Source organism: Hordeum vulgare, chromosome 5H (genome assembly GCF_904849725.1).
Source record: "Hordeum vulgare subsp. vulgare chromosome 5H, MorexV3_pseudomolecules_assembly, whole genome shotgun sequence".
Lineage (NCBI taxonomy): Eukaryota > Viridiplantae > Streptophyta > Magnoliopsida > Poales > Poaceae > Hordeum > Hordeum vulgare.
In genome coordinates this window covers 549,081,851-549,107,630 of record NC_058522.1, presented here as the reverse complement: position 1 = coordinate 549,107,630, position 25,780 = coordinate 549,081,851, and the positions used below count along the sequence as shown (strand labels likewise).

Below are 25,780 nucleotides of genomic sequence, written 5' to 3'. Positions count from 1 at the left end.
CGATTATATAATCTATCTTCACAATTCAGATTATTATAATTTATTATGGTTCCAAACAGGGCCTTGGTAGGTTGAACCCAAAGCCTAGCAAATTCGGATAACAATTGCACACCTCCTTTTGACTGGTGTATAAATAAAAATGCTGGAAATTAATGGTACTTAACAGGGACATTCTCCATTTAAAATGAGGTCGCAAGACCCAGTCTACTCGCCAAGTTCGAAAATGCAAACGACGAGCCAGAGACTACCGAGGAGACGTGTACTGCCATTGCCCGGCGGCTCTGCACGCGTGGTCTCGATTCATCGTGGGACTGAGTGAGCGGCCATGCTGTATGCAAACTCGCAAGCCCATTTCACAGGGGATGTTGAGCATCCAAACAGACGGATTATAAATTTGCGGCAACTGATCATGTTGCCTGTACACCGAATACACAGCAGCTCTGTGCAGGAATGGATGAGGTGCTCTTGGCAGGGGTGTGCCATCAGTTCAGCCATACATGTGCTCATCATGGAATGGATCTATCCCATTAGCTAATGGAATTTCAGTTAACGCTGTCATTTACCACTCATGCCCTCAACCAATAACAATGCAAAGACATATAAACACATCCACATGTAGTCGAGTGGGGGTCGGGGCCAAATGATGAATGGCTGGAACGAACACGCCCATGTTTTTCTGAGCGCACGACACAAAGGGTGAACATCTTTCGGGCCATGAGGACGGTGTCGAATCAGTGGATGTAGAAGCTCATTCCCCCCTCCTTCACGAGAAAAACACAGCGATATTAGATTTTAATTTTCATTAAAAAAGGACATGGAACATATTCCTATAAAGAAAATAAGGTTGCCTTATGAATCCATGATGAGGGTTACTTATAGTTTGAGCACCAAAGACGGCAATACGTGATTCTATCGCCTTATGCCTAACTAAGGGCGTTAAACAATACCGTTTGTTGAGAGGCAGCGCAATGAATTTATCTTTGTTTTTTGTTTTCTGTTTTGTTGTGTCCACACCATCATAATTCTGTTCTGATTGTGTTTTTTGTGTTTCTTTTTGTGTTTGAGCCAAGTAAAACCTTTATGACTAATTTTGGTGATGATTGTTTGATCTTGCTGAAAAAGACAGAAACTCTGCGCTCACGAAATTATTTTTCATTCCTATCCAGAAAGAGCTTTTGAGTTGATTCTTTTTGCTGCTGGTTGATATGCCAATTGCCCAAATTTTCATAATTTTTTAGAATTTTTAAGATACCAGAAGTATACAGATTGCTACAGAGTGGTTTGTTTTTTACAGATTCTGTTTTTGTTGTGTTGATTGCTTATTTTGATGAAACTATGGATAGTGTCGGGGGTACTAGCCATGGTAAAGTGAGAATACAGTAATATAACACCAATATAAATATAATTCAAGTTTGCTACAGTACCTAAAGAGTTGGTAGTTTGTTTTCTTGTACTAATGATATCACGAGTTTCTGTTTAAGTTTTGTTTTGTGAAGTTTTTCAAGTTTTGGGTGATGTTCTCATGAACAATGGGATAAAGAGTGAAAAGAGCTCAAGCTTGGGGATGCCTAAGGCATCCCAAGAGGACACCAAAAAGCCTAAGCTTGGGGATGCCCCGGGAAAGCTTGGGGTAGTACCACTTTGCTAGTGGTAGTAAAAAAAATTACTACCGCTAACTGAGCGGTAGTACCGCTCGTCCAGCGACAGTAAAAATTTACTATCGTTCTGGGAGCGGTAGTATCGTGCCCCCATTGACAAAAACACCTGGAAACTTTGCCCTCCTTGTATGCAAACACTATGAACTTTGCTAGGGGAAGAGAAACAACAGAGGGAAAAAACCAGGTGAAGATAAAGAAGACATGCACACACTTGAACACATAACCGCAACTTGTGACGAAGAGAGGGCGGTGGCCGGAGCCACCAATGTTTGAGAAAAATGGTATGACTCCGCGAAGAATTATCCTTGGGTTCATGACCACAACTCGTCTTTGAAGCACAAGTGCCATCAACAATGGCTAATGTGAAAGATTTGATCACTTTATGCTTAATGGGGGGAGGGAAGGTTCATTGAGAGAACAACACTCCCCCTATGTCCATGCCTACACCTAGAGCCAAATATAATGACGAGTGAGGTGTGATGTGCCTACTTTCAATCCACATTACTTGAATCATTGATGTTTAGATCATGCCTTAACTCTCGAAACCTTGCTTCGTCTAGAGGTTTAGTGAAAATATCTGCAAGTTGCTTTTGACTGTTGATGAAGAGGACCTCAATATCTCCTTGCTTGATATGATCTCGAATGAAATGATGACGAATAACAATATGGTTGGTCTTGTTATGTTGCACCGGATTGAGAGATATCTTGATGGCACTCTCATTGTCACATAGAAGAGGCACTTTCTCACAAGTGACACTGTTATCCTTTAAAGTTCGCCTCATCCATAATAATTGAGCACAACAACTTGCGACAGCTACATACTCAGCCTCGGTAGAAGAAAGTGACACACAATTTTGTTTCTTCGAAGACCAACTTACCAAAGAGTGACCAAGGAATTGACATCCTCCAGAGGTTGACTTCCTTCCGACACAGTCTCCGACCCAACCTGAGTCAGAGTAATTGATAACCCACAAGTGTAGGGGATCGCAACAGTTTTTGAGGGTAGAGTATTCAACCCAAATTTATTGATTCGACACAAGGGGAAGCGAAAGAATATTCTCAAGTATTAGCAGATGAGTTTGTCTGATTCAACCACACCTAAAAGATTAGTGTCTGCAAGCAAAGTATTAGTAGCGAAGTAGTATGATAACAATGGTGTCAGAAAAAGATCTGTTGACGGCAAACTATTCCTAACTGTTGTATCAATGTCGCCAGTGAATAGCACGTGGACGGGGAACTATTCCTCCCTGGCATGGTGTCGGAAAAGTCTTGCAGCAGGTAACAACAAAGTAGCAAGTAACAACAGTAGCAACAGTGGTAGCAAGGAACAACAGTAGTGACAGCAGCAACAGAGTAACATCAGTAGCAGCAAAGTAACGTAGCAAGGACCAGTAGTAAAAGACTCGTAGGCAGTGGATCGGTGATGGATGAGTATAACGGATGTGATTCATCATGTAACAGCTATAACACGCAGAGATATGTAACTAGCTCCCGTTCGTCAATCTAATGTAGGCATGTATTCCGTATGTAGTCATACATGCTTAGGGAAAAGAACTTGCATGACATCTATTGTCCACCCCTCCCGTGGCAGCGGGGTCCTAATGGAAACTACGGGATATTAAGGTTCTCCTTTTAATAAAGAACCGGACCAACGCATTAACACGCGGTGAATACATGAACTCCTCATACTATGGTCATCTCCGGGAGTGGTTCCGGCTATTGTCACTCCGGGGTTGCCGGGTCATAACACATAGTAGGTGACTACAACTTGCAAGATAGGATCTAAAACACACATATATTGGCGACAACATAATAGGTTCAGATCTGAAATCATGGCACTCGGGCCCTAGTGACAAGCATTAAGCATGGCAAAGTAGTAGCAACATCAATCTCAGAACATAGTGGATACCAGGGATCAATCCCCGTCAAAACTAACTCGATTACATGATAGATCTCATCCAACGCATCACCGTCCAGCAAGCCTACAATGAGATTACTCACGAACGATGAAGAGCATCATGGAATTGTCGATGGAGGAAGGTTGATGATGACTATGGCGACGATCTCCCCTCTCCGGAGCCCAAAACGGACTCCACATCTGCTCTCCAGATGAAGAACAGGGGGTGGCGGCGCCTCCGTATCGTAAAACGCGATGAATCCTTCTCTCTGATTTTTTTTCGAGCGGGACGGAAGATATAGAGCTGAGTTTGGAGGCGGTGGTGCCACGTGGGCCCCACAATCTCTATGTTACACGTCTCCTCAATGAGTCCGGTAGACTTGTTGAGAACACGGTAAGCATGAGAGTTTGTAGCATAACCAACAAATATTCCCTCCTCAGCTTTAGCTTCGAATTTAGACAAACGAACACTTTTCTTGAGTATGAAACACTTACAACCGAACACCCGGAAGTACTTGAGATTGGGCTTGTTCCCAGAAGAATCTCATATGGAGTCTTGTTCAAGCCTTTGCGGAGGTAGAGCCGATTGGATGCATGACATGCGGTGCTAATGGCTTCGGCCCAAAAGTTGTAGAAAGATTTGAAGTCCACCATCATGGTTCTTGTCGCGTCCATCAACGTCCGGTTCTTCCTCTCTGCCACACAGTCCCGTTGGGGGGCATAGGGTGCTGAATATTGGTGCTTGATCCCCTCGTCACTAAGGAACTCATTCAAGGTGTAGTTCTTGAACTTGACGCCGTTGTCACTTCTAATCATCAAAATATTTGCTTCATGTTGAAGTTGAGCTTCATTAGCAAAGTCGATGACAGTTTGTTGAGTCTCACTCTTCTTCTTGAAGAAGTATACCCCAATGTACCTCGAGTAGTCATCCACAATCACCAAGCAATACTTTCTTCCCCCAAGATTATCAAAATATGGAGGACCAAAGAGATCCATGTGAAGGAGCTCTAAAGGCCTTTTAGAATAGATGATAGTTGTGGGACGGTGAGCTGTTTCATGAAGCTTTCCTTCAATACAAGCATTGCAAGCACGGTCTCTGGCAAAACTCACATTTATTAGTCCATGAACATGGTCCCCTTTGAGGAGACTTTGCAAAGATCTCATATTGACATGAGCTAGCCAGCGATGCCATAGCCAACCCACATCAACTTTAGCCATAATAAAAAAAAAGCAGCTGAGTTTGGAAGCGGTGGTGCCACGTGGGCCCCACAAGCCCTCACGGCGTGGCCAGGGGTGGCCACGGCCTGTGGGCTTGTGGCCCACTGGCACACCTCCACCAGTGGATCTTTGCGCATGTATTTTTCATTTATTCCAGAAAAATTCTCCATAAATTTTCAGGACATTTCGAGAACTTTTATTTCTGCACAAAAAGAACACCATGGCAATTCTGCTGAAAACAGCGCCAGTCCGGGTTAGTTTCATTCAAATCATGCAAATTAGAGTCCAAAACAAGGACAAAAGAGTTCGGGAAAATAGATACGACGGAGACGTATGAGTAACCTACTAAAGTAAAGCTTTCTCCTTTGGGGTACCATAAGCCAAAGTTTGGGGTATGAGCCAAATATCTAAAGATTCGTTTGAAAGCCGCATAGTGGCTTTCCTTTGGTGCGGATTGAAACCGTGCACAAATTCCCACACTCAGCATGATATTTGGTCTAGATGCACAAAGGTAAAGTAAGAATCCAATCATGGAGCGATATACCTTTTGATCCACTGCTTTACCATTGGGATCATTGTCGAGCTTGCATTTGGTCGGCATGCGAAATTTGACCGGCTTCTCGGTCATTAGTGCAGCAAATTCTTCATTGAAATATTTGTTAGGAGAACCAAATATAATATCATCAACATATAGTTGGCATATGAACAAATCCCCTTTGACCTTTTTGGTTAAAAGGGTGGGATCAATTTTCCCAATCTCAAACCCACGATATTGCAACAACTCAGTTAGGTACTCATACCACGCACATGGAGATTGTTTAAGGCCGTAGAGTGCCTTGTTGAGTTTGTATACATGAGTGGGGAGCTTGGGATCGTCGAATCCCGGGGGTTGTTTGACATATACCAACTCATTTAAAGTACCATTAAGAAAATCACTCTTCACATCCATTTATTGCAATTTAAAACCATGATGAGAAGCAAATGCAAGCAACATGCGAATAGATTCAAGACGAGCGACAAGAGCAAAGGTTTCACTGTAGTCGATACCCTCGACTTGGGAGTAGCCTTGAGCCACCAGTCTTGCCTTGTTTCTAATGACAACACCATTTGCATCCTGCTTGTTCTTAAAGATCCATTTGGTTCCAATGACATTATGTTTCTCTATTGGCCTTGGCACTAATTCCCAAACTTGATTGCCCTCGAAGTTGTTAAGTTCATCATGCATGGCTCCATGCCAATCCTCATCATCGAGCGCATCATGTACCTTTTGGGGTTCAACACACGAAACAAATGCGTGATGCATACAAAAGTTTGATAATTGTTGATGAGCGGTTACCCCCTTTTCGAAGCTACCAAGCACATTCTTGAAGATATGTTGTCGAACTCAGAGCCTGTTAGCTATCCTGGCAGCGCGACGCTTCAAGCCTTTCCTACTTGATACTTTAGAAGTTTCTTCTTGAACATCTTGAGCACCGTTTTGAGCTTGCTCACTAGTTTTTCCTTGATCTTGTGGTTGCACTTGATCTTGAGCAAACTCGGAGTCTTGAGCATGATCTTGGACATAATTTGGTGCGACACCATCTTCATGAGGTTGATCTTGTCCTTGATCTTGTTCATCGGGTTGAAGGCCTTCACTTTGTTCTTCGGAAGCGTGTGGGTCTAGCGAGGGTGATGGCTTTACTTGAGTAGAGCATTGTCCTTCTCCTTTGGCCACAAGGGGTTCCTCAATGGGGAGTATTTGACCAATCCCCATTCTTCTTATGGCTCGAGGAGGAATTTCATCACCTACATCACAAAGACCACTTTGCTCCACTTGGGAGCCATTATTTTCATCAAACTCTACGTTACACGTCTCCTCAATGAGTCCGGTAGACTTGTTGAGAACACGGTAAGCATGAGAGTTTGTAGCATAACCAACAAATATTCCCTCCTCAGCTTTAGCTTCGAATTTAGACAAACGGACACTTTTCTTGAGTATGAAACACTTACAACCGAACACCCGGAAGTACTTGAGATTGGGCTTGTTCCCGGAAGAATCTCATATGGAGTCTTGTTCAAGCCTTTGCGGAGGTAGAGCCGATTGGATGCATGACATGCGGTGCTAATGGCTTCGGCCCAAAAGTTGTACAAAGATTTGAAGTCCACCATCAAGGTTCTTGTCGCGTCCATCAACGTCCGGTTCTTCCTCTCTGCCACACAGTCCCGTTGGGGGGCATAGGGTGCTGAATATTGGTGCTTGATCCCGTCGTCACTAAGGAACTCATTCAAGGTGTAGTTCTTGAACTTGACGCCGTTGTCACTTTTAATCATCAAAATCTTTGCTTCATGTTGACGTTGAGCTTCATTAGCAAAGTCGATGACAGTTTGTTGAGTCTCACTCTTCTTCTTGAAGAAGTATACCCCAATGTATCTTGAGTAGTCATCCACAATCACCAAGCAATACTTTCTTCCCCCAAGATTATCAAAATATGGAGGACCAAAGAGATCCATGTGAAGGAGCTCTAAAGGCCTTTTAGAATAGATGATAGTTATGGGACGGTGAGCTCTTTCATGAAGCTTTCCTTCAATACAAGCATTGCAAGCACGGTCTCTGGCAAAACTCACATTTATTAGTCCATGAACATGGTCCCCTTTGAGGAGACTTTGCAAAGATCTCATATTCACATGAGCTAGCTAGCGATGCCATAGCCAACCCACATCAACTTTAGCCATAATAAAAAAAGCAGTTGAGTTTGGAGGCGGTGGTGCCACGTGGTCCCCACAAGCCCTCACGGCGCGGCCAGGGGGGTGGTCGCGGCCTGTGGGCTTGTGGCCCACTGGCACACCTCCTCCGGTGGATCTTTGCGCATGTATTTTTCATTTATTCCAGAAAAATTCTCCGTAAATTTTCAGGACATTTCGAGAACTTTTATTTCTGCACAAAAAGAACACCATGGCAATTTTGCTGAAAACAGCGTCAGTCCGGGTTAGTTTCATTAAAATCATGCAAATTAGAGTCCAAAACAAGGACAAAAGATTTCGGGAAAATAGATACGACGGAGACGTATGAGTAACCTACTAAAGTAAAGCTTTCTCCTTTGTGGTACCATAAGGCAAAGTTTGGGGTATGAGCCAAATATCTAAAGATTCGTTTGACAGCCGCATAGTGGCTTTCCTTTGGTGCGGATTGAAATCGTGCACAAATTCCCACACTCAGCATGATATTTGGTCTAGATGCACAAAGGTAAAGTAAGAATCCAATCATGGAGCGATATACCTTTTGATCCACTGCTTTACCATTGGGATCATTGTCGAGCTTGCATTTGGTCGGCATGCGAAATTTGACCGGCTTCTCGGTCATTAGTGCAACAAATTCTTCATTGAAAGATTTGTTAGGAGAACCAAATATAATATCATCAACATATAGTTGGCATATGAACAAATCCCCTTTGACCTTTTTGGTTAAAAGGGTGGGATCAATTTTCCCAATCTCAAGCCCACGATATTGCAACAAGTCAGTAAGGTACTCATACCACGCACGTGGGGATTGTTTAAGGCCGTAGAGTGCCTTCTTGAGTTTGTATACATGAGTGGGGAGCTTGGGATCGTCGAATCCCTGGGGTTGTTTGACATATACCAACTCATTTAAAGTACCATTAAGAAAATCGCTCTTCACATCCATTTATTGCAATTTAAAACCATGATGAGAAGCAAATGCAAGCAACATGTGAATAGATTCAAGACGAGCGACAAGAGCAAAGGTTTCGCTGTAGTCGATACCCTCGACTTGGGAGTAGCCTTGAGCCACCAGTCTTGCCTTGTTTCGAATGACAACACCATTTGCATCCTGCTTGTTCTTAAAGATCCATTTGGTTCCAATGACATTATGTTTCTCTATTGGCCTTGGCACTAATTCCCAAACTTGATTGCGCTTGAAGTTGTTAAGTTCATCATGCATGGCTCCATGCCAATCCTCATCATCGAGCGCATCATGTACCTTTTGGGGTTCAACACACGAAACAAATGCGTGATGCATACAAAAGCTTGATAATTGTTGACGAGCGGTTACCTCCTTTTCGAAACTACCAAGCACATTCTTGAAGATATGTTGTCGAACTCGGAGCCTGTTAGCTATCCTGGCAGCGCGACGCTTCGAGCCTTTCCTACTTGATACTTTAGAAGTTTCTTCTTGAACATCTTGAGCACCGTTTTGAGCTTGCTCACTAGTTTTTCCTTGATCTTGTGGTTGCACTTGATCTTGAGCAAACTCGGAGTCTTGAGCATGATTTTGGACATAATTTGGTGCGACACCATCTTCATGAGGTTGATCTTGTCCTTGATCTTGTTCATCGGGTTGAGGGCCTTCACTTTGTTTTTCGGAAGCGTGTGGGTCTAGCGAGGGTGATGGCTTTACTTGAGTAGAGCATTGTGTTGGGGAACGTCGCATGGGAAACAAAAAATTTCCTACGCGCACGAAGACCTATCATGGTGATGTCCATCTACGAGAGGGGATGAGTGATCTACGTACCCTTGTAGATCGTACAGCAGAAGCGTTAGAGAACGCGGTTGATGTAGTGGAACGTCCTCACGTCCCTCGATTCGCCCCGCGAACAATCCCGCGATCAGTCCCACGATCTAGTACCGAACGGACGGCACCTCCGCGTTCAGCACACGTACAACTCGACGATGATCTCGGCCTTCTTGATCCAGCAAGAGAGACGGAGAGGTAGAAGAGTTCTCCGGCAGCGTGACGGCGCTCCGGAGGTTGGTGATGATCTTGTCTCAGCAGGGCTCCGCCCGAGCTCCGCAGAAACGCGATCTAGAGGAAAAACTATGGAGGTATGTGGTCGGGCAGCCGTGAGAAAGTCGTCACAAATCAGCCCTAATTGCTCCATATATATAGGAGGAGGGAGGGGGACCTTGACTTGGGGTCCAAGGGACCCTCAAGGGGTCGGCCGAGCCAAGGGGGGAGGACTCCCCCCCCAAACCGAGTTGGACTTGGTTTGGTGGGAGGAGTCCCCCTCCCTTCCCACTTCCTCCCTCTTTTTTTTCCTTTTCCTTTGATTCTTTATTCTTGGCGCATAGGCCCCCTTGGGGCTGTCCCACCAGACCACTAAGGGCTGGTGTATCTCCCCGAAGCCTATGGGCTTCCCCGGGGTGGGTTGCCCCCCCGGTGAACTCCCGGAACCCATTCGTCATTCCCGGTACATTCCCGGTAACTCCGAAAACCTTCCGGTAATCAAATGAGGTCATCCTATATATCAATCTTCGTTTCCGGACCATTCCGGAAACTCTCGTGACGTCCGTGATCTCATCCGGGACTCCGAACAACATTCGGTAACCAACCATATAACTCAAATACGCATAAAACAACGTCGAACCTTAAGTGTGCAGACCCTGCGGGTTCGAGAACTATGTAGACATGACCCGAGAGACTCCTCGGTCAATATCCAATAGCGGGACCTGGATGCCCACATTGGATCCTACATATTCTACGAAGATCTTATCATTTGAACCTCAGTGCCAAGGATTCGTATAATCCCGTATGTCATTCCCTTTGTCCTTCGGTATGTTACTTGCCCGAGATTCGATCGTCAGTATCCGCATACCTATTTCAATCTCGTTTACCGGCAAGTCTCTTTACTCGTTCCGTAATACAAGATCCCGCAACTTACATTAAGTTACATTGCTTGCAAGGCTTGTGTGTGATGTTGTATTACCGAGTGGGCCCCGAGATACCTCTCCGTCACACGGAGTGACAAATCCTAGTCTTGATCCATACTAACTCAACGAACACCTTCGGAGATACCTGTAGAGCATCTTTATAGTCACCCAGTTACGTTGCGACGTTTGATACACACAAAGCATTCCTCCGGTTTCCGTGAGTTATATGATCTCATGGTCATAGGAACAAATACTTGACACGCAGAAAACAGTAGCAACAAAATGACACGATCAACATGCTACGTCTATTAGTTTGGGTCTAGTCCATCACATGATTCTCCTAATGATGTGATCCCGTTATCAAGTGACAACACTTGCCTATGGCCAGGAAACCTTGACCATCTTTGATCAACGAGCTAGTCAACTAGAGGCTTACTAGGGACAGTGTTTTGTCTATGTATCCACACAAGTATTGTGTTTCCAATCAATACAATTATAGCATGGATAATAAACGATTATCATGAACTAAGAAATATAATAATAACTAATTTATTATTGCCTCTAGGGCATATTTCCAACAGTCTCCCACTTGCACTAGAGTCAATAATCTAGTTCACATCACCATGTGATTCCAACGAATCCAACACCCATATAGTTATGGGGTCTGATCACGTCTTGCTCGTGAGAGAGGTTTTAGTCAACGGTTCTGAAACTTTCAGATCCGTGCGTTCTTTACAAATCTTTATGTCATCTTATAGATGCTGCTACTACGTGCTATTCGGAAATGCTCCAAATATATATACTCTACTATACGAATCCGTTTCACTACTCATAGTTATTCGGATTAGTGTCAAAGCTTGCATCGACGTAACCCTTTACGACGAACTCTTTAACCACCTCCATAATCGAGAAAAATTCCTTAGTCCATTAGTTACTAAGAATAAATTTTGACCGCTGCTAGTGATTCAATCATGGATCACTCTCTGTACCTCTCAACATACTTTGAGTCAAGGCACACATTAGGTGCGGTACACAGCATGGCATACTTTAGATTCTACGGCTAAGGCATAGAAGACGACCTTCGTCTATTCTCTTTATTCTGCCGGGGTCGGGTTTTGAGTCTTACTCAAATTCACACCTCACAACGCAACCAAGAACTCCTTCTTTGCTGATCTATTTTGAACTCCTTCAAAAACTTGTCAAGGCATGCATCTTGTTGAAACTTCCATTAAGCGCTTTCAATCTATCTCCATAGATCTTTGATGCTCAACGTTCAAGTAGCTCAATCCAGGTATTCCTTTGAAAACTCCTTTCAAACAACCTTGTATGTTTTACAGAAATTCTACATTACTTCTGATCCACAATATGTCAACCACATATACTTATCAGAAATTCTATAGTGCTCCCACTCACTTCTTTGGAAATACAAGTTTCTCATAAACCTTGTACAAACCCAAAATCTTTGATCATCTCATCAAAGTGTATATTCCAACTCCGAGATGCTTGCACCAGTCCATTGAAGGATCACTGGAGCTTGCATACTTGCTAGTATCTTTAGGATCGACAAAACCTTCTGGTTGTATCACATACAATGTTTGCTCAAGGAAACCGTCGAGAAAACAATGTTTTGACATCCTACATGCAATATTTCATAAATAATGCATCAACAACTAACATAATTCTAACAGACCTTTAGCATCGCTACGAGTGAGAAAGTCTCATCATAGTCAACTGTTTGATCTTGTCGAAAACATCTTTGCGACAAGTCGAGCTTTTCTTAATAGTGACTTATCACCATCATCGTCTGTCTTCTTTTAAAGACCCATCTTTACTCAATAGTCCTCTGACCATCAAGTAGTTCTTCCAAAGTCTACACTTTGTTTTCATACATGGATCCTCTCTCGGATTTCATGGCTTCTAGCCATTTGTCGGAATCTGGGCCCACCATCGCTTTCTCCATAACTCGTAGGTTCACTGTTGCTCAACAACATGACCTCCAAGACAGGGTTACCGTACTACTCTGCAGCAGTACGCGACCTTGTCGACCTACGAGGTATGTAGTAACTTGATTCGAAGCTCAATGATCACCATCATCAGCTTCCACTTTAATTGGTGTAGGCGCCACAGGAACAACTTCCTGCGCCCTGCTACACACTGGTTGAAGTGATGGTTCAATAACCTCATCAAGTTCTACTACCCTCCCACTCAATTCTTTCAAGAGAAACCTTTCCTCGAGAAAGGATCCGTTTCTAGAAACAAACACTTTGCTTTCGGATCTGAGATAGGAGATGTACCCAACTGTGTTGGACTTCCTATGAAGATGCATTTATCCGCTTTGGGTTTGAGCTTATTTGACTGAAACTTTTTCACATAAGTGTCGAAGCCCCAAACTTTCAAGAAACGACAGTTTAGATTTCTCTAAACCTCAGTCTATACTGTGTCATCTCAACGGAAATACGCGGTGCCCTATTTAAAGTGAGTGCGGTTGTCTCTAATGCATAACCCATAAACGATAGTGGTAATTCGATAAGAGACATCATAGCATGCACCATACCAAATAGTGCATGGCTATGATTTTCAGACACATCATCACACTATGATGTTCCAGGTGGCATGAACTGCGAAACAATTTCCACATTGTCTTAACCGCGTACCAAAACTCGTAACTCAGATATTCATTTCTATGATCATATCGTAGACAGTTTATCCTCTTGTTATGACGAACTTCACTCCGAAACAGAATTGAACTTTTCAATATTTCAGACTTGTGATTCATCAAGTAAATACTCTAGTATCTACTCAAATCATCATTGAAGTAAGAACACAATGATATCCACTGCGTGCCTCAGCACCCATTGGACTGCATACATCAAAATGTATCACTTCCAACAAGTTACTATCTTGTTTCATCTCAATGAAAACAAGGCCTTGCTCATGTGGTATGATTTGCATGTCACTAGTGATTCGAAATCAGGTGAGTACAAAGATCCATCAGCATGGAGCCTCTTCATGCAATTTATACTAACATGACTCAAGCGGCAGTGCCACAAGTAAGTGGTACTATCATCATTAACTCGTATCTTTTGGCACCAATATTATGAACATGTGTAACACTACGATCGAGATTCAATAAACCATTGAAGGTGAATATTCAAGAAAATAGAGTAACCATTATTCTCTTTAAATGAATAATCGTATTGCAATAAACACGATCCAATCATGTTCATGCTTAACGCAAGCACCAAATAACAATTAGTTAGGTTTAACACCAATCCCGATGGTAGAGGGAGCGTGCGACGTTTGATCATATCAACCTTGGAAACACTTCCAACACGTATTGTCACCTCGCCTTTAGCTAGTCTCCGTTTATGCCGTAGCTTTCATTTCATGTTACTAATCACTTAGCAACCGAACCGATATCCAATACCCTCATGCTACTAGGAGTACTAGTAAAGTACACATCAACATCATGTATATAAAATATACTTCTTTCGACTTTTGCCAGCTTTCTTATCTACCAAGTATCTAGAGTTGCTCCGCCTCAGTGACTGTTCCCCTCATTACAGAAGCACTTAGTCTCGGGTTTGGGTTTAATCTTGGGTCTCTTCATTAGTGCAGCAACTGTTTTGCCGTTTCACGAAGTATCCCTTCTAGCCCTTGCCTTTCTTGAAACTTAGTGGTTTTACAAACCATCAACTATTGATGCTCCTTCTTGATTTCTACTTTCGCAGTGTCAAACATCGCGAATCGCTCAAGGATCATTGTATCTATCCTTGATATGTTATAGTTCATCACGAAGCTCTCACAGCTTGGTGGCAGTGACTTTGGAGAACCATCACCATCTCATCTGGAAGATTAACTCCCACTTGATTCAAGTGATTGTCGTACTCAGACAATCTGAGCACACGCTCAACGATTGAGATTTTCTCCTTTACTTTGTGGACAAAGAATCTTGTTGGAGGTCTCGTACCTCTTAACAAGGGCACAAGCATGAAATCACAATTTCATCTCTTTAGAACATCACTTATGTTCCGTGACGTTTTACAACGTTTTCGGCGCCTTGCTTCTAAGCCATTAAGTATTTTTGTACTGAACTATCGTGTAGTCATCAGAAACGTGTATGTCGGATGTTCACAGCATCCACAGACGACGCTCGAGGTGCAGCACACCGAGTGGTGCATTAAGGACATAAGCCTTCTGTGCAGCAACGAGGACAATCCTCGGTTTTACAGACTCAGTGTGCAAAGTTTGCTACTATTAACTTTCAACTAAATTTTCTCTAGGAACATATAAAACAGTAGAGCTATAGCGCAAGCTACATCGTAATTCGCAAAGACCATTAGACTATGTTCATGACAATTAGTTCAATTAATCATATTACTTAAGAACTCCCACTCAAAAAGTACATCTCTCTAGTCATTTGAGTGGTTCATGATCCACTTACACTATCCCAAGTCCGATCATCACGTGAGTTGAGTATAGTCTCAGTGGTAAGCATCCCTATGCTAATCATATCAACTATATGATTCATGATCGACCTTTCGGTCTCATGTGTTCCGAGGCCATGTCTGCACATGCTAGGCTCGTCAAGCTTAACCCGAGTGTTCCGCGTGCGCAACTGTTTTGCACCCGTTGTATGTGAACGTTGAGTCTATCACACCCGATCATCACGTGGTGTCTCGAAACGACGAACTGTAGCAACGGTGCACAGTCGGGGAGAACACAATTTCGTCTTGAAATTTTAGTGAGAGATCACCTCATAATGCTACCGTCGTTCTAAGCAAAAAAAGGTGCATAAAAGGATTAACATCACATGCAATTCATAAGTGACATGATATGGCCATCATCACGTGCTTCTTGATCTCCATCACCAAAGCACCGGCACGATCTTCTTGTCACCGGCGCCACACCATGATCATCCATCAACGTGTTGCCATCGGGGTTGTCGTGCTACTTATGCTATTACTACTAAAGCTACATCCTAGCAAAATAGTAAACGCATCTGCAAGCACAAACGTTAGTATAAAGACAACCCTATGGCTCCTGCCGGTTGCCGTACCATCGACGTGCAAGTCGATGTTTCTATTACAACATCATCATCTCATACATCCAATATATCACATCACATCATTGGCCATATCACATCACAATCATACCCTGCAAAAACAAGTTAGACGTCCTCTAATTTTGTTGTTGCATGTTTTACGTGGTGACCAAGGGTATCTAGTAGGATCGCATCTTACTTACGCAAACACCACAACGGAGATATATGAGTTGCTATTTAACCTCATCCAAGGACCTCCTCGGTCAAATCCGATTCAACTAAAGTTGGAGAAACCGTCACTTGCCAGTCATCTTTGAGCAAAGGGGGTTACTCGTAACGATGAAACCACTCTCTCGTAAGCGTACGAGTAATGTCGGTCCAAGCCGCTTCAATCCAACAATACCGCGGAATCAAGAAAAGACTAAGGAGGGCAGCAAAACGCACATCACCGCCCACAAAAACTTTTGTGTTCTACTCGAGAAGACATCTACGCATGAACCTAGCTCATGATGCCACTGTTGGGGAACGTCGCATGGGAAACAAAAATTTTCCTACGCGCACGAAGACCTATCATGGTGATGTCCATCTACGAGAGGGGATGAGTGATCTACGTACCCTTGTAGATCGTACAGCAGAAGCGTTAGAGAACGCGGTTGATGTAGTGGAACGTCCTCACGTCCCTCGATCCGCTCCGCGAACAATCCCGCGATCAGTCCCACGATCTAGTACCGAACGGACGGCACCTCCGCGTTCAGCACACGTACAGCTCGACGATGATCTCGGCCTTCTTGATCCAGCAAGAGAGACGGAGAGGTAGAAGAGTTCTCCGGCAGCGTGACGGCGCTCCGGAGGTTGGTGATGATCTTGTTTCAGCAGGGCTCCGCCCGAGCTCCGCAGAAACGCGATCTAGAGGAAAAACTATGGAGGTATGTGGTCGGGCAGCCGTGAGAAAGTCGTCACAAATCAGCCCTAATTGCTCCATATATATAGGAGGAAGGAGGGGGACCTTGCCTTGGGGTCCAAGGGACCCTCAAGGGGTCGGCCGAGCCAAGGGGGGGAGGACTCCCCCCCCAAACCGAGTTGGACTTGGTTTGGTGGGAGGAGTCCCCCTCCCTTCCCACTTCCTCCCTCTTTTTTTTCCTTTTCCTTTGATTATTTATTCTTGGCGCATAGGCCCCCTTGGGGCTGTCCCACCAGCCCACTAAGGGCTGGTGTATCTCCCCGAAGCCTATGGGCTTCCCCGGGGTGGGTTGCCCCCCCCCCCCCGGTGAACTCCCGGAACCCATTCGTCATTCCCGGTACATTCCCGGTAACTCCGAAAACCTTCCGGTAATCAAATGAGGTCATCCTATATATCAATCTTCGTTTCCATACCATTCCGGAAACCCTCGTGACGTCCGTGATCTCATCCGGGACTCCGAACAACATTCGGTAACCAACCATATAACTCAAATACGCATAAAACAACGTCGAACCTTAAGTGTGCAGACCCTGCGGGTTCGAGAACTATGTAGACATGACCCGAGAGACTCCTCGGTCAATATCCAATAGCGGGACCTGGATGCCCACATTGGATCCTACATATTCTACGAAGATCTTATCGTTTGAACCTCAGTGCCAAGGATTCGTATAATCCCGTATGTCATTCCCTTGTCCTTCGGTATGTTACTTGCCCGAGATTCGATCGTCAGTATCCGCATACCTATTTCAATCTCGTTTACCGGCAAGTCTCTTTACTCGTTCCGTAATACAAGATCCCGCAACTTACATTAAGTTACATTGCTTGCAAGGCTTGTGTGTGATGTTGTATTACCGAGTGGGCCCCGAGATACCTCTCCGTCACACGGAGTGACAAATCCCAGTCTTGATCCATATTAACTCAACGAACACCTTCGGAGATACCTGTAGAGCATCTTTATAGTCACCCAGTTATGTTGCGACGTTTGATACACACAAAGCATTCCTCCGGTGTCCGTGAGTTATATGATCTCATGGTCATAGGAACAAATACTTGACACGCAGAAAACAGTAGCAACAAAATGACACGATCAACATGCTACGTCTATTAGTTTGGGTCTAGTCCATCACATGATTCTCCTAATGATGTGATCCCGTTATCAAGTGACAACACTTGCCTATGGCCAGGAAACATTGACCATCTTTGATCAACGAGCTAGTCAACTAGAGGCTTACTAGGGACAGTGTTTTGTCTATGTATCCACACAAGTATTGTGTTTCCAATCAATACAATTATAGCATGGATAATAAACGATTATCATGAACTAAGAAATATAATAATAACTAATTTATTATTGCCTCTAGGGCATATTTCCAACACATTGTCCTTCTCCTTCGGCCACAAGGGGTTCCTCAATGGGGAGTATTTGACCAATCCCCATTCTTCTTATGGCTTGAGGTGGAATTTCATCACCTACATCACAAAGACCACTTTGCTCCACTTGGGAGCCATTATTTTCATCAAACTCTACGTTACACGTCTCCTCAATGAGTCCGGTAGACTTGTTGAGAACACGGTAAGCATGAGAGTTTGTAGCATAACCAACAAATATTCCCTCCTCAGCTTTAGCTTCGAATTTAGACAAACGAACACTTTTCTTGAGTATGAAACACTTACAACCGAACACCCGGAAGTACTTGAGATTGGGCTTGTTCGCGGAAGAATCTCATATGGAGTCTTGTTCAAGCCTTTGCGGAGGTAGAGCCGATTGGATGCATGACATGCGGTGCTAATGGCTTCGGCCCAAAAGTTGTACAAAGATTTGAAGTCCACCATCATGGTTCTTGTCGCGTCCATCAACGTACGGTTCTTCCTCTCTGCCACACAGTCCTGTTGGGGGGTATAGGGTGCTGAATATTGGTGCTTGATCCCCTCGTCACTAAAGAACTCATTCAAGGTGTAGTTCTTGAACTTGACGCCGTTGTCACTTCTAATCATCAAAATCTTTGCTTCACGTTGACGTTGAGCTTCATTAGCAAAGTCGATGACAGTTTGTTGAGTCTCACTCTTCTTCTTGAAGAAGTATACCCCAATGTATCTTGAGTAGTCATCCACAATCACCAAGCAATACTTTCTTCCCCCAAGATTATCAAAATATGGAGGACCAAAGAGATCCATGTGAAGGAGCTCTAAAGGCCTTTTAGAATAGATGATAGTTGTGGGACGGTGAGCTGTTTCATGAAGCTTTCCTTCAATACAAGCATTGCAAGCACGGTCTCTGGCAAAACTCACATTTATTAGTCCATGAACATGGTCCCCTTTGAGGAGACTTTGCAAAGATCTCATACTGACATGAGCTAGCCAGCGATGCCATAGCCAACCCACATCAACTTTAGCCATAATAAAACCTCAACTTGAAAAGATATGAGTGAAGATCAATGATCATTCCATAAATAAGACCAATGCATCTCTCTCTAAGAAGTGTGATTAGAACATACTGATTGTGATAACTAGCACATAAAACTAAAATAGAAGTAATAGACGCTCTGAAAGGATGTGGGTGTCGCCTAGGGCGTGAATAGGTGGTTTAAAAAATATTACAATTAGGCTTGAGAAAATGCAGAATAAAACTAGCGTTTAATTTTCCAAACATAAAACCTAAATATACCAGGCTAAACTGTGAGCACCAACAACTTATGATAAGTAATCTAAACAACTATGTGATAGCAAAATATATAACATGAAGCACTATAGATATCACAAAGTAAGTGCATAGGTAAAGAGCCCAGTTAAGAGATAACAGAAGCACATGTAGACGACGATGTATTCCGAAGTTCACACCCTTGCGGATGCTAATCTGCATCGGAGTAGTGGGGAGGCACAATGCTCCCCAAGCGCCATAATGGGTCACCGTATTATCCTCACGCCCTCGCATAATGCAAGGTGTTGTGTATTAACTAAGGGACCCTTGGGGGCAGTCAGCGAACCCGTGCAATTGGAGACCCTTGAGGGCGGTCATCGAACACAAACAAATTGCTGGGGGGCAATCTCCACAACTTAGTTGGAGACTCCCGAAGTGCCGTGAAGCTTTACACTATAATGAATGAGCTCTGCAACAACACGAGCCTACTAGGGCTCCCAAGCACCCAAGAGGAATAAGCTCTAGGGTACCAAGCACCCAAGAATAATAAGCTACTCAACTTCTAGTTCCACATATCACCGTGACGAACTCAAAACCTATGCACCTAATGCAACTGCAAGAGCACAAGAGGTGCTCAAATCCTTCTCTCCAAAATCCCACCACATCAACTAATGTTATGGAGAAATATGGGAGGAAGAAGAAAGGAGGATAACACACAAGAACTCCAAGATCTAGATACAAAGGGTTCCCATCACTTAGATGAGAGATGGATTGGTGAAAATTAATATATAGATATCCTCTCGTTTCCCTTGAAAAGATGCAAGAATCATGGGGGGATTAAAGAGAAAGCAAGATTAAAGAGGTCAACAATGGTTGGGGGGGGACTTGTACACAATCTTTGGGCCCATTGGAGAAGAAGATCCCCTTAAATAGGCCCCCACAAATCTGTGTGTTACAATGCACAAATACACTAGAGCGGTACAATCGCTTAGATGAGCGGTACAACTCATCAAGGGAGTAAATCAGGCAGAAGATAGTGGTTGCAAATTCCCAAAGGCTAAACTTGGTAAAAAGTAAATAAAAGATACAAACATAAGTATTAAAACATCAATAACTATGTAGACACTAAATACAATGATAACTATTGGGTTGACTCCTACAAGCTCTTTCTTGATAGCCATCAAAACATGTTTAAGATTTTAATGATGCTCACATAAAGAAAATCCTTAAAAAAAGGATCCCGCGAGGTAAGATTAATTCTTATATTTTCCTCGTGAACATCAATTATTGCCTTAATCTCAACATTAATAATTGCATTCATAGGAATTTCTTCTTTACCCTTGATTATACTTATAATCTCTTCAACTTTTATTGATAACGATTCATTCCTTTCTCCGATGATTGATTTTACCTTAATTAAAATTGTGCCCCAAGTAACATGGGAGGACATGACAACAAACATTAGCTTAGTTCTTAGAAGTAAGCATGTTCGTAAAAAATACATGCCAACATAAGTTGTATGCAACATAAAACATGACTTGTCGGATACACACGTAGTCTCGTTAGTTATTGAAGTGTTGTTCGAGAGAGAAGAATCCTTACCATTAGCTCCAATACTCGATAAACCTTGGGTTACATTCTCAACGGAAACCTTGTCAATCTGTTCAAACCTGTCGCTTAAAGCCAAACAACAAGGTTTGCATAGTAGTCACGAAGCAAACACACTATCGTCGTGATAGGCCCGACATGTTTCCATTTCCTTTCCTTTCTTCATATTCTATTTGTTTTCTCTTTTCCTTTTTATCTTTTTTGTGTTTCGTTACATTATCTATTCGTTGTTCTTTTTTCATATCTCTATTGGTTTCTTTTTTATGGCTTTACCTTTTTGACCGATGTATTATTATTATCTTTTTGGACTTCAATTTTACTCAAAGTATGTGAACATACATTAAGGTATACATGTTTAAAAAAATCCAGTTGAAATACATAAATATGCTATTTTGTATACAAGAACACTTTTCAAATACAAGAGGGTCATTTTTTCTTATACATAAAAATATTTATATCAATGTACATGAACATTGTTTGTTTTCATTTCACATTTTTTCTACTTTTAAATTAAATATTTTTTTTTGAACGTGTTACCAAAAAATTAATTCCAAAAGTAAATTAAATAATAAAAAATAACTAAGTGGGACGTACCAGGGCCATATGGGGAGCTCTCGATAAACTATCCCTTTTTTAAAAGAAAAAGAGAGACGGGCTAAAAATGGTCTGTAAGCCCACCACCGGTAGCCGCTTGACACAGAAGGCCGTCCTCAAATGTATACACGGGCCGGGCCTCCAGCCGAAAATCCATAAAACCTGGCCGCATGGGCTGACCGCGTGACACACCACCATCACTATATATTCTCTCCCTGGAGCGCCCTCCTCCAAACCCTAGCCGCCGCCTCCTCCTCCAAATCCTAGCGCCGCCGCCTTCACCGGCTCGAGCTCCAGCCTTCCCTTCAACCATGGTGAGCGTCTCTCCGTTCCTTCCCCGTCTCTATGCATAGCCCGTCCCTTCCACACTGACCTGCACGGTGTTTTCTCGTCGCAGGCGGACGTTGATGTCGACCCCGAGGTGGCGGCCGCCGGCCCCAAGAAGAGGACGTTCCGCAAGTTCAGCTACCGCGGCGTGGACCTCGACGCTCTCCTCGACATGTCCAGTGAGGACCTCGTCCAACTCTTCCCCGCGCGCGCCCGAAGAAGGTAACGCGCAATCTGCCTCGCGCTGCGAATCTACTGTGGCTGGCTGTGGTTTCCTTTGGTCTGATCCGGCCCGTGGCTGCGATTTGTGTTGGATTGGTTAGGTTCTCGAGGGGTCTGAAGAGGAAGCCGATGGCGCTCGTCAAGAAGCTGCGCAAGGCGGTGAGTGATGTCTCCCATAAGAAATTTGTTTTTAGTTTACTGCCGAATAGTGAACTCGCTTACCTTTGTATGGGTCTGATTTGCACCTGGTGTTCTGTTAATTGTTGACAACCTTGCGAATTCTTCATCTTGACCTGAGACGTCAAGTTGAGAGATTTAGTGTCCCGCTGCGAAATTAGTTTTCTAGTTTACATGATACAGCGTTTAATTTGTCGATATACTCTGTCAAACGCAGTCGCAACCATCATTTGTATCAAATGACCGATGCTATCTAATTTTGTTTGTTGTATTAATCATAAATGGTAGATTTGTTTGTTGTATTAATCATAAATGGTAGATTTGTTTGTTATGCAAAGCTGCTGAATGTTTGAATTCAGTTTGTTTTATTGCTGCATTAGAATTACCGCATTCATGTTGTCTTGTTTTGTTGTAGACATGTCATTGTTAGAACTTTGGTTGCAGTTTTTCATCAATTGTTCAGGTGATTTTCCACTGGAAGAATGTATATGCATTCTTTGTTCTATTTCGATTTTCCACTGGAAGAATGTATATGCATTCTTTGTTCTATTTCAACTTCATGTTATGGTCTGTTTCTGTTCTTTATGATCGAGTCACAATACTCAAGCTGTCAATAATATAGCTCTGCGGGATATTATCCATTGTAACCTGCAAATTTTGCACTATTGGATATGCAATATCTCCTTACTAATTTAGAAGTAACATTTCTTGATGCTGAAGAAAGTTCAATCATCATGCTATGCTGCTAGTGTTTTAATCCACCGTAGCTGTTCTGATGTGTTTCCCTTTGTCTGTAATTTGCTCATTCAAGTGTCACGTATTTGAGTGGAAGATAGCTGCTAGTGTTTTAATCCACCGTAGCTGTTCTGATGTGTTTCCCTTTGTCTGTAATTTGCTCATTCAAGTGTCACGTATTTGAGTGGAAGATATTACATCGACATTATTTGTTGCAGAAAATATTTGCCTTGACATTATCTGTTGTGTAACAATGGAATTTTGTTTGATAGCTTGTATGCAGGCACACAATTTGGTAGTATGTAAAACTTTTATTTGTTGTCTGTTTTCTCTTATGCATTTCATGGTATTTTGATTCTCTGTTTGGAGTTCCTGTTTGGTGTGTGATATATGACTTAGTTTTTGTTTGTTTCTTGTGCTGTTAGATCTGTGCTCTAAGTTTCTTCTAACTATGCATGCCATCTCCCATTTGATTATGCCTGTAGAGATTGAGATTGAGATGAACATGAGATTATATCCCTATTGGGATGATTGCCTGCATGATGGCAAAACCTAGCTGTATCTGATCATCAGTACTGATTGAGTACTCCGGTTTTAGGATCAGTTGTCCATGTTTGTTCTCTGATATTCATTTCTTGTGTTTATTGAAGTCAGCTTTTATTCAGCTTTGTGGGAGTTTGAAATGAAGATGACATTGTATCCCTGTTGGGATGATTGGCTAGCATGATGGCCTAAATTCTGTATTTAGCTCTATCTGATCATCTCTTTACTAACTGACTATCCACTTAAGTGATAATGTACTACTGGTGATCACTTGATTTTTTTTTTTTAGTTGGTTCTGAGATCTTATCGGTTGTTGTTCTTCTGCTACTTCCTTTTATGAACCTCTTCTACAATTCTCTTGCTACTGCTTTACCTTCTATTTACTTTGCGCATACATTCACTATGTTTATCTCAGCAACTCACTCAATTGTCTGTCCTGTAAACAGAAAAGTGAAGCCCCTGCTGGTGAGAAGCCTGAGCCAGTGAAGACCCACCTCCGCAACATGATCATCATGCCTGAGATGATTGGAAGCCTTGTGGGCATCTACAACGGCAAGTGCTTCAACCAGGTTGAGATCAAGCCAGAGATGATCGGGCACTACCTGGCAGAGTTCTCCCTGTCGTACAAGCCGGTGAAGCACGGGAGGCCTGGTATCGGTGCCACCCACTCGTCGAGGTTCATTCCTCTCAAGTGAGAATATGGTCAGGAAATTTGTCTGAGATGTCTGGAATCCAGTGTTCTTATCGTAGTCAAGTGTAGCACCTGATATACCGACTGTCAGTCTAGTGGTGGAGCAGCACCCCTTTGAACCCTGAACTAATCCTTTTCCGGATTTTGAAGTTATCGTAAGGAAGTTCGAACATGTTTATCTCCTTCGGCGATATCGTCTGTTCTGATTCGTGTGCTCTTTTAAATTTTGATCTGATTGCTGCTTTATGGCCAAGTAGAGTATTGATTTAGTCATCAGGTTTTGATTTGTGCTTGGGGTAATATGATAGTCAACCCGGCTTGTAAAGCTGGTGCTAATTTGCTTGACTTACCGCTCATTTGGCAGCGCATTATGAAGGGAAAACTTGCTCCTGGTTGAACTTCATTTTTATGCTTCTGAGAACCCCATCTCCCAGCCTACGCCCTACCTATCGAATTGCCTTTGATTACTCTATATTGTGGTTATTCAGGTTTTCATTATATTAGGCTCATTTTAGTCTAATTGAGTTAAACTGCTTTGAGTCCCACTCCATATTTAATACATAGAGTTTAGAAAAAGGAGATGAGTGGCTATGCATACGTCATTTTCTACATCCATTATCCAAGTCTAATAAGAAGGAGGATGCTACATTTATTGCCTTGAAAAGTAATATGTGAGAAATATTTAATTGAGTAGTTAAAACTAGTGTTATTCACTCATATTTCATCGGTTGATGAGATTTCAGATTTGAGCCCTATAAACCGGAAATGAGGGAGTATTGATAGAACTTAGGTGCACCCCCGACTTGGGGCTAGCGAGCATGTCTCTCATCTTCCTAGTAAGCACGTCCTAGGTGCATTAACGGCTGAACACCCATCTGAATCTCAATTCATTGCATCTGATGCGTTTGCCTTTGCTCTTCCACATTGATAAAGAAATTGATAACAATAGAAATTGGGGTTAGGAGTTCGCTTCCTTTCTATTAATGGCGGGGCGCTCTAATGAGGGACCTGCGCTTTCTTCAGATCACAACTCTAGTCGGGGAGATGAAGCAAAATAACGCGCCTTCTCACCCAGTGGCACTTGCTCCTACTGTTTTTCTCTTGCCAAAAAAACCCTTCTAATAGATTTTTCCATCCTCCCTATATTTGCGAATCCATACACGAAGAAATGGTAGACTGGAACAGACAAGCTTTGATTTTTTCAGCTTCCTACCACCAGAGACAGGTTTCCAGCTTCCTACCCCCATTCTCTTTACATTTTTTTCTTCAGAAGGTCAACTACATGTAGTCTACTCCCGCAAGCAAGAACCCCTAGATATTTGATAAGCCAGACCCCTAGTTTGCAATTAAACAGGTCAGCATAACTTTGCCTTTTATCATCATCCTGTAGCACCACCATCAGGACTTCACTTTTTTGGAAATTGATATTCAAACCTGACATCTGTTAAAAGAAGTACGGCAACAACTTGAGGTTCCTAGACCTATCCAAATCATCCTATATGAACAAGATAGTATCATCAGCATATTGCAAAATAACAACTCCCTTTATCAATTAGGTGGGGCATCAGGCCCACAATCTGACCACTTGACCGGGCTAACTCTACAAGCATTTGGCAGCTATGTTAAAAAGGAAAGGTGAAAGGGGGTCTCTGTGTCCCACCCATCTAAATAAAATCCGGCATATCATCCTAAAATGAAATGCATTATCCATCTTATATAGTTTCTTTTTGTTGGGCCATCTGTCTACAGAGAAGAAGGCACATGATCCTACTATCTCCGATTTTATGATCTCAATTCCAGATAGAGATATCAACCGCATCCATT

The 25,780-nt window shown here is 42.9% G+C and overlaps 1 protein-coding gene, 1 non-coding gene and 1 pseudogene across 2 annotated transcripts; all 3 read left to right on the top strand.

The window, feature by feature from the left end:
* The first annotated feature begins 21,466 nt into the window (after positions 1 to 21,466).
* On the top strand, positions 21,467 to 24,147 carry LOC123452740 (40S ribosomal protein S15-like). Its single transcript, XM_045129451.1, has 4 exons — positions 21,467 to 21,575; positions 21,659 to 21,810; positions 21,912 to 21,969; positions 23,712 to 24,147. The coding sequence occupies exons 1-4, from the start codon at positions 21,573 to 21,575 to the stop codon at positions 23,958 to 23,960; spliced, it is 462 nt and encodes a 153-aa protein (XP_044985386.1). The 5' UTR covers positions 21,467 to 21,572; the 3' UTR covers positions 23,961 to 24,147.
* LOC123400595 lies at positions 23,214 to 23,294 on the top strand (annotated as a pseudogene).
* Positions 23,398 to 23,486, top strand: LOC123400594. The gene has a single exon (XR_006610816.1). It is a non-coding gene; the product is annotated as a small nucleolar RNA Z102/R77 (small nucleolar RNA).
* Positions 24,148 to 25,780: the final 1,633 nt, after the last annotated feature.

Coding starts and splice junctions, on each gene's coding strand:
- LOC123452740 (XM_045129451.1), top strand. Junction 21,811..21,911: donor CCCGCGCGCGCCCGAAGAAG/GTAACGCGCAAT, acceptor TGGATTGGTTAG/GTTCTCGAGGGGTCTGAAGA. Junction 21,970..23,711: donor TCAAGAAGCTGCGCAAGGCG/GTGAGTGATGTC, acceptor TCCTGTAAACAG/AAAAGTGAAGCCCCTGCTGG.